This window comes from Rhinolophus ferrumequinum, chromosome 10, assembly GCF_004115265.2.
Source record: "Rhinolophus ferrumequinum isolate MPI-CBG mRhiFer1 chromosome 10, mRhiFer1_v1.p, whole genome shotgun sequence".
NCBI classification, from domain to species: Eukaryota; Metazoa; Chordata; class Mammalia; order Chiroptera; family Rhinolophidae; genus Rhinolophus; species Rhinolophus ferrumequinum.
In genome coordinates this window covers 7219971-7232536 of record NC_046293.1, presented here as the reverse complement: position 1 = coordinate 7232536, position 12566 = coordinate 7219971, and the positions used below count along the sequence as shown (strand labels likewise).

General features: G+C 41.0%; 1 protein-coding gene across 6 annotated transcripts in view; it reads right to left on the bottom strand.

Annotated features, from left to right (window-relative positions):
* Positions 1–12566, bottom strand: part of MRTFA (myocardin related transcription factor A) — a 176907-nt gene that overhangs the window by 49960 nt on the left and 114381 nt on the right. For 4 of the 6 annotated variants that reach the window (XM_033116194.1, XM_033116196.1, XM_033116195.1 and 1 more), the window contains exon 1: positions 9714–9855. The exons of the other annotated variants lie outside the window; for them this stretch is intronic. In XM_033116194.1, the coding sequence (XP_032972085.1) occupies positions 9714–9840 (127 nt within the window). In that variant the 5' untranslated portion in view covers positions 9841–9855. Of the gene's footprint in view, positions 1–9713; positions 9856–12566 lie in introns of those variants that run through there. 6 annotated transcript variants of the gene reach the window in all.

Sequence of the window (12566 nt, the reverse complement as noted above, 5' to 3'; positions counted from 1 at the left end):
ACTGGAAGAAAAGGGAAGGGAAAAGAGAAAGGAAAAGAGAACTCTTTCTTTTTATAAGGCAGCTCTGGAAAATGTAGTCAGTGAAGAACCATGTTCTGTTCCCAGACTCTAGACAACTTGGTATGTATAAACAACACTCAGAAAGGGAGAAGAATCGGTACCCATTCATTAATAAAATTAAATATACAGTGAGCGTTGAAAGAATGCTCCTGAAATTCTAAGCTGTCAATATGGAAATGGCAGTTAAAAGACCCACAAAGTTCCATTCATCTGCTGAAATTCAGATCCAGATTTAAGACAAAAAGGAGGGACTGGAGGTGAGAAAAAGAAAGTTAACTCTCTGGGATCCTACTGATCCACAATCTAAAAATCATATGGCTACATGCAATGTGGTGTCCTGGACTGGATTTTGGAACTGAAAAAGGTCATCAGTGGGAAAACGGATGAAATCTAAATACAGTTTAAGTTTACTTAGTAGAGTACCAATATTAATCTCTTAGTTTTGACAAATGTACCCGGTTATGTAAGATCCTAACAGTAGGGGCAACTGGGTAAACGGTACATGGGAACTCTGCACTGTCTTTGTGACTTTTCGTAAGTCTAAAATTATTCCAAAAGAAAAAGTTTACTTTAAAAACCCATGGATTTAGGGGCGGACGGGTGGCTCAGTTGGTTAGAGCGCGAGCTCTGGGCAACCGGGCTGCCGGTTCAATTCCCACATGGGCCAGCGAGCTGCGCCCTCCACAACTAGAATGAAGTCAATGAGCTGCCACTCAGCTCCCAGGTGGGTGGCCAGATGGCTCAGGTGGTTGGAGCACATCCTCTCAACCACAAGGTTGCTGGTTCGATTCCCGCAAGGGATGGTGGGCTGTGCCCCCTGCAACTAGCCGAACGGCAACTGGACCTGGAGCTGAGCTGCGCCCTCCACAACTAAGACTGAAAGGACAACAACTTGAAGCTGAACGGCGCCCTCCACAACTAAGATTGAAAGGACAACAACTTGACTTGGAAAAAGTCCCAGAAGTACACACTGTTCCCCAATACAGTTCTGTTCCCCTTCCCCAATAAAAATCTTAAAAAACAACAACAAAAAAACCCATGGATTTGATTCTCCCTTCAGAAATATATGTGAATCAATTACTAACACCTATCAAAGGCCAGGTTTTTTTCAAACTGAAATGCTACCATGTCTTGGACAAAAAGAAATTGCTGATTAATTCCTATAAATGATTAATTATGAGGAACAAATAATGGGTCTTTTAATAAAGTCAATTTGTAAGATGATTTGTGGCATAAACATATACAAAGAACAATAATGTTGCAGAGACTTGAAGAGAGGAATTCCTAATCTTGTTTAAAATCGCATATGCCAAAAACCATCTTTAATAAGATTTCAAATATGATTTTTATCAATATGCTCAACATTCATCCCTTTCACAATCCTGTATGTTTCTCTTCCATCTCTGTATATAGGGTATAAACATGAGTTAAATTAACGCTCTAATAATCTGCTTTAGAAATTGGAAATAATACCAAAAAAAGGTAAACATCTTCTATTTAATTTGAATATCATCAGGGATACAGGCAGAGAGATGAGCCATCTTCCTGGTTTGGTAAACCTGGGCTACTTACACATCTGATCTGCTAATTTACAAAGGATAAGCTTATGAAAACCTAACCTGAGCTACTAAAATATGCAAAATAAGAGGTCTCTATATTGTACAACAATACTTATAAAATGGTGAAAACATGCATGCATCATCTTATTTAATTCTTAAAACAAACCTATGTGGAAGATACTATTTTTACCCAATTTGTAGATGAGGAAAGTGAGCATTTGAGACATGAAGCACCTTGCCCAAAGTCATAAAGGGCAGAGCAGAAACTGGAACCAAGCTCTCTCTCAATCAACAGCCTGAGCCCTTAATCGCTATTGTATGTTGCACTTCTTTTCTTTCATAAGCACACCAGTCCCCCATGTTTAAAAATGACACCAAACTAATTGTGCTCTCTGTGTGATGTGGCTGGAAAACGACGATCTATATACTTGCTAACCGAGGGAAAATCCAGGTGACTTCAGTGAACAGCGTATGATATTCAGAAAAGGATCCTTATATTCAAATTCCAAAAGGAACAGAAACTCTAACAGTGCTCACATGTAAAGGTCATTTAAAGGGGCTTCTCCTGGCGACAGGAGGCAGTCTGGAAGGATACAAGAGAATTTGACAGGCCTACTTCCCACTTGGCTCTCAATGCAGGAACATCCATAGTGAAAAGGCAGAGAGCACCCACTTCCTGGTACAACTTCCTTCCCGCATTCTGCCAGGGGTTCTTCCCTGATACTAGGAAGGGAGATTCAGGGTTGATTCATTCCTTCACTTATGGGACTAATATTTACCATGCACCTATTACATATAGGCACTGTGTTAGGTGATACAGCAGTAAAATGGACAGAAGAGGTCCCTGCACTCACAGAGCACATGTTCTAGTGGGGGAAACCTAATTTAAGTTATATAGATTATAATTGCCAGTGGCACATGAAGTGAAGTAAAAGACAGTAGAATAAGAGAACAGAAAGTAACCTAGGGTGGTAATTTTTAGAGTACACAGGGAAGGCCCGTCTGAGCAGACAGACGACTCTTACGTAGAAACCTAAATAACATGATAAATCATGAAAAGATTTGGCAAGTGTTCCAGGTGGCAGAAATAGTAAGTGCAAAGGTACCGAGGTGAGATAAGGCTTGTCTTGAGAAGGAAACTAAGATATAAAAAAGGAGGAAACTGATATGTTAAACTCCTACGTTATATATACAGTCACTGGGTTGGATGTACTACTACAGTGACTCTTTAATCTCAACAGCTATTTGAGATATGTATTACCTCCATTTTATAGAAGAAACAGAGGTTCAAAGAGGTTAAGTAACTGCTTGCACAGCCAGTAAGAGCTAGAGCCAGAGTTCACATACAGATTGGCCTGATGCCAAAGTTTGTCCTTTTTCTACATCACATGTAAAGCCAGAGTCAAAGCAAAAATATTGATAATGATAAATTAATCAGTCAATCAAACTCCCACATCCTCAGAAATCTGGGGTCACCATTTCATTGCGGGGAGCTGCTCATCTCCCCTTGAAGTCATCTCCTTCTCTAACTGCAGCAGCCAGATTTCTAACTGCCGGCTACTTCCATGTCAGGAGTCCCCTTCTGAGGATTTATAAAGCAGTGCTCAAACCATTCTATCCCATAATGCTGAGCATAACATGTACTTGAACCAGATGTCTGGATGGGGTGAAGACAAACTGGGAATGTGCTTCCTTTAGACTGGCAGGGCCATCTGAACAATCCCTCCCGAAGTCAAAGGCCAGGAACAGCCTTTTCCCAGCCGCAGTAGTTCTGCACGTTCGCCCAGAAAATGTGGGCAGCCTCAAATCTCACTTGCTATTCCCTGCTGGTATTACTGGTGCTGACATTTTGCACCCATATTTGTTGAGGGCAGGTGACAGGTGAGCAGATTTAAAACTTGGAACAGGGGAGTTATTCCACAGCACGCCAGAAGTGACAAAAACATTTTCCCTTAAAACTATATTAGAGTTCTTCTTCTTTCTATAGCTTCATAATATGGACTTGAAAAACATACAGCATGGTACAATAATCATGACTAAAATAATGAGAGAAAGGCCTATATCCTCATATAAATCCAGTAAATACTTAGAAAGTTAGTTTTTTTCCAGTGAAGAATTTCAAACTCTCCTGATAGGCTTTTCCTATTTAGCTTCTTGATATTTTTAAAATTAATTTTCAAAAGGTGTTGTAATAATTAATGACATGTAAGTGACACTGTGAGGGGAAAAAAGGTAAATGCTGATTAAAATAATTTTTCAAATGAAAAAAATATTTTTTTCTATGGGAAGGATTAGGGAGCAGACAGGTAATTAGAAATTAGGCCAAATGTGTTAAGAAATACATACACACACACACACACACACACACACACACATTTCATCAAATGTTCTTCAAATATTTACGTGTAAAGTTCTCTATGGGTATTTAAAGAAAAAAACAATAATTTTTCACCCTTAAATCCTAGGGGACATAAAAATATATCTTCTTGCCTCAAACAATTAAAGGAATATTTTAAAATAAATTTTGGTAAAGGCAACAGCAAAATTTTTCTTCTCTATATTAGAATGAAATCCATAAAATTAAACTTCATGCAGCATATGAAGTGTGAAAGTCTACCAGCTAAAAGTATTGGAAGGGTTAAAATTCTCAAGATCAAATACATAAAGGAAAAGCCAGTCTATGATAATACAGTAACCCATTTAACTGTAGGATTTTCCCACGCCTCATCCCCCAGATTTAGTGAAGACATCTCAAAAGTAAAGGCATATGCAACTGTCAGGGAGTCCATGTTGTCAGAAGAACTGCAACTTTGTATTTCCTGAAGTTTGTGTGGTTGAATTTGCAAGTGGAACATTTCATTACTGCAGGTTTTGCACAAAATTTTACAAAACAAACCTGCATTAAGTTAAAGCAGAACTGAAACCTTTCCTGGCCTTTTCTGGCCACTTCAGGAATGATTTCCACATATTTTCTCATCACAGAATCCTCCTTTTTATTTAGATGTTTGGCTCCTTCAACACCCACACCAGCGCCAAAGCTAAAATGGAAGTAGAATGCAAAGTGATCAGACTATTACCCAGTTACCACATACCACATTTTTCTAGCGTAATTTTGAGTGATGCAGACAGTGCCACACCTATCGGGAGACTGCTGATTTTTAAACTGTCCCAGATACTAGCTTGCAGTTTCCCTCCTCCTGCATTTTCAAATCATCCCAGTATTAACATCCCTCCCTAAGAAGTCTCACCCTAGTTGTTTCAGAAAAATGCTTTTGACTTGGCTGATACACAAGCAAGACCCCTCTTTTGGTGGCTCTTCTGCCTCTCCTGGCCATGAAAACAGCCAGAACTACAGCAACAGCTGGGGATCATTAAAGGACAGAAATAGCTTAGGAGACTCCATTGGTGTGTGAGTGGGGGAAGGAGAGGCTCAGTATCAGATTTTAAAAAATCAAAAGGGCAACAGGAAAGGGGGGTGGGTGAAGCCTAAGGAGAGTGTCACACCCAACTTTCCTTTACACAGTGCAAAGGGATGCACAGAAGCAAAGGAAGGGACAAGTGCCTGCAGCCTAACTTGCCTAGCCCCGACCTATTCTCGGATGGAAGGTTTACTCAAATCTGAAAATGTAGGTCAGTGAAGACAGGCTGGGGTGAGAAGGGAGGGGAGCTGTGGCATCTCAAAGGCTAACCCTGGGTCATCCCCAGTATGGAGTAATCACTTTAGAGGGTGTGAGTCAGTTCTGGAGTTGACAATAAAAATCACCTCCAAGATGGGGTCGGGGCATGGCGTATGAGAATATATGCCAACCCTTAAGTGGGCTCAGAGACCAGCCCAGTCCCCAGGCATCCCCTCAACTGGGGCGGACCCAACGCTAGATGAAATGCAGGCTCTCCGGGTTGTTCCTGCCAGAGCACAGCCACGCCCCCAGTGCTGGCTTTGTAACCTGGCAGGCCTCCGAAGGTCTGTACAGGAATGTGCCATCTGCCTGGCCCACTGCCGAGTGTATTCAGCACATTTCTGGGGCCCCGGAGGAGATTTAATCAGATCACCCCATGAGAGAGGGCCTGTACAGCCTGATCTATGGCCCTAAAGTCTGGTGAGTCCCAGGGTCTGGGGTACCCTCTCCATCCCCACACTTGCTCGGTTGTCATTTACTATCATCAAGACCTCTCCCACAAAGGCACTCTTTTGGTAAGTAATCTTACAGAACTGCAGTTTTAGACAGTTCCCCACCTGCCAGCTTCAACAGGAAGTGATTCGATTGCAGATATTATGACTGCAACTCTCTTTGGCAAGAGTGTTTGGTAACTGTGAGATTACATGAACTTCAGCTGAATATTTTATCTGATGCACCTAATGATTTACGAGAGGAGGCTCCAGGCTGATAGTGATTCTCAACAAAGAGAAACCCTCTCCACGACCCTCTTCTTTTCTAACGCACAAACCTGGCAGGAAAATATGCTCGTGCATATTTCCCAACTATACCAGTTTTGGCTAAGTAACTGTATTTGAACCTGGTTTTCTATAATGAGTCTAAAAACCTCACAATAATTCGTTCATTCTGAATATTTTAAGTTAATGTTAAGAATGGTAGAAGATACAAAGAAAAAAATAAATCCACTAGAGGGAAGACTAAAAAAAAGGCTAAGCTATAGGTACAGTTCACACCCCCCACACACACTCACATACAGTTCACTTTAAGGCTGCAGAACATCAAAGGACAGGATACACATTAAGCAAACGATTGTGACTATAATCACTTCTTATTGTGCGTGGCCTAGGGGGAAGTGATTGCATCAATGTATCTCTCATCAACCTTTAACAGAGTACTTCTTTACCTAAAATGTAAAACAATTAATGTCAAACATATTTATAATCAACCACTGACTATGTACATGCCTTGGGACTAGGGAGAAGGCAGGAACTGAGAAGGAAAATAACCTTGTACATTTAGATAATACTTTACAAAGAGACTTTCACATGTATGATCTGATTTGACCCTATTAACTAGAATGGCAGGCATCATACCCTCTACACAGTGAAAGAAACTGGCGTGCCAACTTTTAAGCAATTTAGCCAAGCTCAGCACTGGCAAGATCAAACCACGAACTTCAGTTCAGGCTCTTGGCGATCAGCTCAGTGCTGGCACACTAGCTGCCTACCACAAAAAGGCTTCTGCCCTCAAGGAATTAATCTCTGACAGCTAGTGCCTTGGCCGGTGTTTCTCAGATGGAGCAACTTTCTTCTTAGTACGAATCTCACCAATCTCCTGGTTCAACATCACCTTCTGAATCTAGTTTAAGACGATTATGGGAAAAGGTTATTCGTTAATAACACTAACAATTGAAAGAGGTGAGACCCTTACGAAGGCCATAATTGTCCATCTGAGACGGAACAAAACTAAATTGAGGCAAAAACGTGTCACTTTGGGCTAAACACACTTTACTTACGGGTGAGATACTGCCCCCTAGTGCCAGGAAGCACACTGATCTCAGTAGACTAACTCAGCTATTGCGCATTCACCACCTACTATGTATAAACAGACTTTGCTTAGGAGGGGATAAACGAGAAAAGGTTAAGCCTGTCACACATAAAATCATAAAAATTACATAAGCCCCTCAAGGAATTTATAAATGTAATGGAGAATAGGAGAAATGTAAAGCAAATCACTCTAATCAAAGACGGTGTTATAAGTGCTTTAAGAGTTTGCAGATCATAAATTACTAAAGTACAAAAAGGATCAGGTAAGCTTCACAGGAAAGCAGCAGCACATAAGCCATCTCGAAGGACTTCAGAAACCAGAGATGGACGGCATGAGGAAGGAAAGCTCATGCCCTGCAGGAAGGAAATACTATAAGGTTAAGAATGTAACTAATACGCTCCAATTTAGCTGGAGCATTACGTTTGTGAAAGGGAGCAAAAGCTAGCTGGAAAGGCTGGCTAAGGTCAGACTGCGAAGGGTCTGGAACTGTGCTAGCCAATATGGTAGCCACTTGCCACATATGCTATTTAAATGGAATTAGAGTTAAATAAAATTTAAAAGTTTCCCAGTCATTCCAGTCACATGTCAAGTTTCCACAGCCACATATGGCGAGTGGCTCCCACACTGGCCAGTACAGACACAGTACTGGGCAGCGCTATACTGGAAGGGTGTATTAAACCACAAAACATCAATCTTTCAAGGCGCACTCCCCCTCAAAAAATGCAGATTTGATCCTTGCCAAAGTCTATTAATAAAGAAAACCACAGGTCCTAATGCCATAAGCGGTAAATAAAAAAGGCTGGTCCCTATCCTTCTGGGCATTTCTAACTGGCAACTAAAACAAGAAAAGGATCACACATGGCCTCCTAATAATCCTATATAATTATCTCCAAAAATGTGAAAACACAAGACGAAAAAGAGTCATTTCCACTGGGCGTCTCTGAGTATTTGAAGGGAGAACTATCTTTATCCCTCAAACACCTGCTTCAGCCCAAAAGGAGTAATATCAGACATCCTTTAGACTTTCACTATCTAACGCACAGCCTATTTCTTTTGTGCAGCTTACAAAATGCCAGTCATTTTTAAAAAACAATGTGTATATGTACTTGTAGAAAACATAATTTGAGTCCTCTCAAGATTCAGTAGACGTTCAGAATTCTAAGTACAAGGTTCTAAGTATAAAACCAGAAAAACACACTCAGTTGCTTAGGGTAGTTGTCTAAAATTACTGTTCTGATCCTACTTATGACAAGTCTGCATTCCTATTTCCTACATACTTCTGCACTTAAAATCAAGATATTCTTGACGATCGGATTGGAAGTCCGAAACACTACAACCCTCTGGATTACAAAGTCAATAGTAACAGCCCAAAGATTTAAGTCCTGAGCCATACATAGCGCCTCTCTGCCCCCCACATAACCTTCCTTCTATTGCTGGGGTGCTTCTTTGACGTTAGTCCAGAACACACCTACATATTCAAAGAAAGACCGACTGCTCTCAGCCAGTTCTTAGAATTATTCTCTTTGCAATCTGGGCACTGACAACCCTCATCTCTTCAGGGGATTCATTCATTGCCAATTCCACATGCTCAAATCATCCTGTCAAATGTTAGTAAAGTTCCAAAGAAATCTCAAAAATTCAAAAGAATTGTCTAAGTTTTTAGAAAAGCAACATTTATGTATTCAATATTAGAAATTGTATATAAATTCTGATAATCAGTAATAGAGAAAGGTAGGAGAAGGAAAATGTTGATAATTCTTTTCCATTCACATTTGACAGAATTGGGATAAAGTCCCTATCCCCTTTTTTCATAAGCCAGAACTCTTCTGAAAGAATTTTCCTCAAATTTAAAACTCAACATTTCTGTAGAACTCAAATGTGTCCATTCTACTCCCAGAGAATTTTTTTTAGCAGTTTCAGAATTACAAAGAGGGATGTTCAGAAAGGAAAACTCCTTTACGGGTGTTAACCTAAGGAACAGTTTCCAGCTAGCTTTCATACACCTGAATGTAATTTTAATGTCATTCTACAATTACTAAAAAGATTGATAAGGCCAGTCCAAATTGTTCACCCTAACCCAAATGAACATGTAATACAAGTAAAAAGCCTTCCAACTGTTATTTTAAATTACGATATATTACTGTTATGAGATCTTAGAGTTTACCTATCCGCTTTCAGTATTTAACACAGAAGAAACTGAAGTCATTCTCAATAGCTCCCCACTTATTTGTATAGTGCCTATGGCCAGAGTATGTTTTATTGATAAAACGCTGTGCTGGACCCACATAAAGGAGGAGAGTCCCACCTTACTACAGAGAAGTTTCATTCTTCTTCCATAACCTAGTTTTGGGACATAAGCTCTGCAAGGGTGACAGAAGACAAGTAAGAACGTAAAACATTCTGAACACTGTCCGATCACATACACCCTTGCAGTACTATGCCCGGTTACCTATGCTGAGTGCTCAAAAATTTTTAATAAAAGCCCTGCAAGAAGAAACCACCCAAAGTCAAAGCTTGGATGGCTACAGAGAAATAGGGAGGGGATGAAAGACAGCAGAAAGTTGAGGAGGAAACGAAAGCATGCAAACCCCAAAGGGATAAATATGCCAACCTTCCCGCAAATTGTGACAAGGGGCCAGGCACACTGCTGAGTAGCTGTCCTTTCCGGGCTTCAGGACAATCCACGAGAGGGGCAGGACTCTACACATGCGCTGATGAATCCTGGTCTTCTCCAGCATGCTGAGGGAGACGCGAGACTCCAAAGGCCAGGATTGCAATAAACCGCTCTTCCTTCCCTCACTCCTTAAAGAGGCCATTTGTTACTTGCTGAAGGTCTGACTAACTTTAGGTTAAAGTGGGTACTTCATTTCTGCAGCACGAAATGGTTGCAAGAACAGCTAGCTCCCAAGTTTACTCAGGGAGTGGGGCATTAAGAGCAGTGACAGCAGAAGGTCAGAATCAGTAAGTCTCCTGGAAAACATTTCTTCCTGTCAGCACTGGGCCTCCACACAGACACCGCCCTCCTCTCCCCAAATGCCAAAAAGCAGGACTAATTTCAATGCGTAGAGCTGGAAGAGAAGAGGGTTCCCTCAGAGAAAATGCTCGTAGCAACCAACCAACCTCATTCACCCAAAATAGTAAACAGTTGGTTTCTCTGCTCAGAACCAAAAGGCTTCTGCCAGACAAGCAGTGTCACATGACCAGGTTCCCTCTTCTGTCTTCGGCCTCCCTCCCTTCTTGTGTAAAGTCTGCACCAAGTGGAACAAAGAGCTAAAACACGGTACTATTTCATTTCACTTGACATTTGTTTTTTAAATGTTTATAGATGAAAGATACCAAACTGGGAGGAGGGGGAGGTACGAAGGGAAAAACTCAGGAAGATTTTAGTCTGAAACCAGCCGTATCACACAGCCTGGAGAAGAGTACCATTAAACATAATGGTTAATTGGAACGTGCTCAATGAATGAACAAAGGAGTGAATAGATAGACACTTCTAAGCAAGTTGCAAATATGTTGCTGATAAAAATCTCTAACAGATATAGCTCAGTAGATATATGATGTTTTCATTTAGAAAGAAAATAAAGGCTCTTAAGATGCTGAGACAACAGTGGCAGCCCACCAAAAATCTGACATTTGTGCTCTTGTTGACCCCAACGTACCTCACCGTTTGACTTTACTCCTTCGCTATCACAGTGCCATCATTCAAATCCCTGGGCAGGCAATCAGGGCAACACCGGCAGAATGAACTGAAAAACCCACCCAAGCTCCTGACGGAAACAGCTGCCACCATGACACTGGCATTTTCACCTCTGGGGGTGATGGGTGGGTGATAACACTGGCAGCACAGCAGGAGCCTGCTGTGCCACCATCTTCTCCCCACAAGGTTCCTCAGCACTTGAAAGCTGAGCAAGGCACACAGTGTACAGGCGTGGAAGGAAAGACCTCTATGCTGAGCAGTTTGTTCCAGTAGAAAAGTAGGTAAAGCACAACAATCAATCGTGTCTCCATCCTCTGCCATGGCCCCTCCTCACAAGGCCACCCGGGCACTGAGAACACAGTCCTTCAGCCTCATCCATCCGCCCGGCACTGCGAGACGCTCATTAAATATTTGTAAAATAGAAAGGAAAGAAAAAGGAAAATGAAAAAAAAATTATATATATATACACACATACACATACACACACACACACACATATATATACATATACATACATATATATATATGTATATATACCTCAGAAATCATTAATTGAAGCAACAACTTCCCCCAACAAGAGCACACCGAGATAATTGTCACAGCAGGTCCTCCAATGCCATCCTTTCGCGCTGACACTGATGAGATGCTATAGGAACTTCACTCTTGTTTCCACCAACTGGCCGATGGCAAAACTGGTTTCATTATACATCACTTAGCTTCCAGATGCGGACAGAAGCTATCTGACAACATGAAGTGAGGACTCACTACACTTGCTAGTGTCAGAGTACAAACATTACGAATAAACACCTTGCTGGCTAGGAGGAGGAGCGAGTGCAATTCCCGGAAATTACTAGGGAGAATGCAAATGATAACGTACTTTGGAAAAGTTGGAAGTTTCTTATAAAGTTAAACTAACACTTACCATACAACCCACTAAATCCCATTCCTGGGTAACAAAGGGAAATTAGAACGTATGTCTACATAAGGACCTGTCTGTGAATATTCATAGCAGCTTTATTTTAATTGCCAAAAATTAGAAACAACCCAAATGTCCTTCAGCTTGTGAACAGAATAAAAAATTGTGGTACATCCACACAATGGATTACTACTCAGTGACCTAAAAAAAAAAATAAATAATAATACCCCACAACTACTGCTACAGGCAACAATGTATACAAAGCCCCAAAGCATTATGCTAATGAAAGATGACAAACACAAAAGGCTACGTATTGAATGATTGCCGTTACATAAAATTCAGGAAAAGGCAAACACTACAAGGGCAGAAATAAGACCAGTGGTTACGAGGAGCTGGGAGTGGGAAAGGAGACCGTCTACAACAGGCGCCATGGAACTTTCTGATGGAAATAGTCTACATATCTTGATTGTGGTGGTGGTTTACCTTTTATCAAAACTCACTGAACTGTACCCCTAAAAGGGTGACCACTGTTTTATATAAATTTATCTCAATTTTTTAAAAAAAAGTAGATGATGAAATTATGCAAGGAGGCAGAATGGAACAGTAGTTAAGAACACAGGCTCTAGAGCGAGAGTGCCTGGGTTTAAATCTCGGCTCCACAACTTACCAGCTGTGTGACCCTGAGATACTTAACATCTCTGTGCCCCCATTTAGTGAGGAGAATAGTACCCACCTCACCTTTACATGTCATAAATGAGTTACTACATGTAAAGCACTTAGAGCAGTCCTATTCTGTAAGCATCCAGTACATGCAAGCCGTTGTCACCACACAATTCTAACATACACGTAAA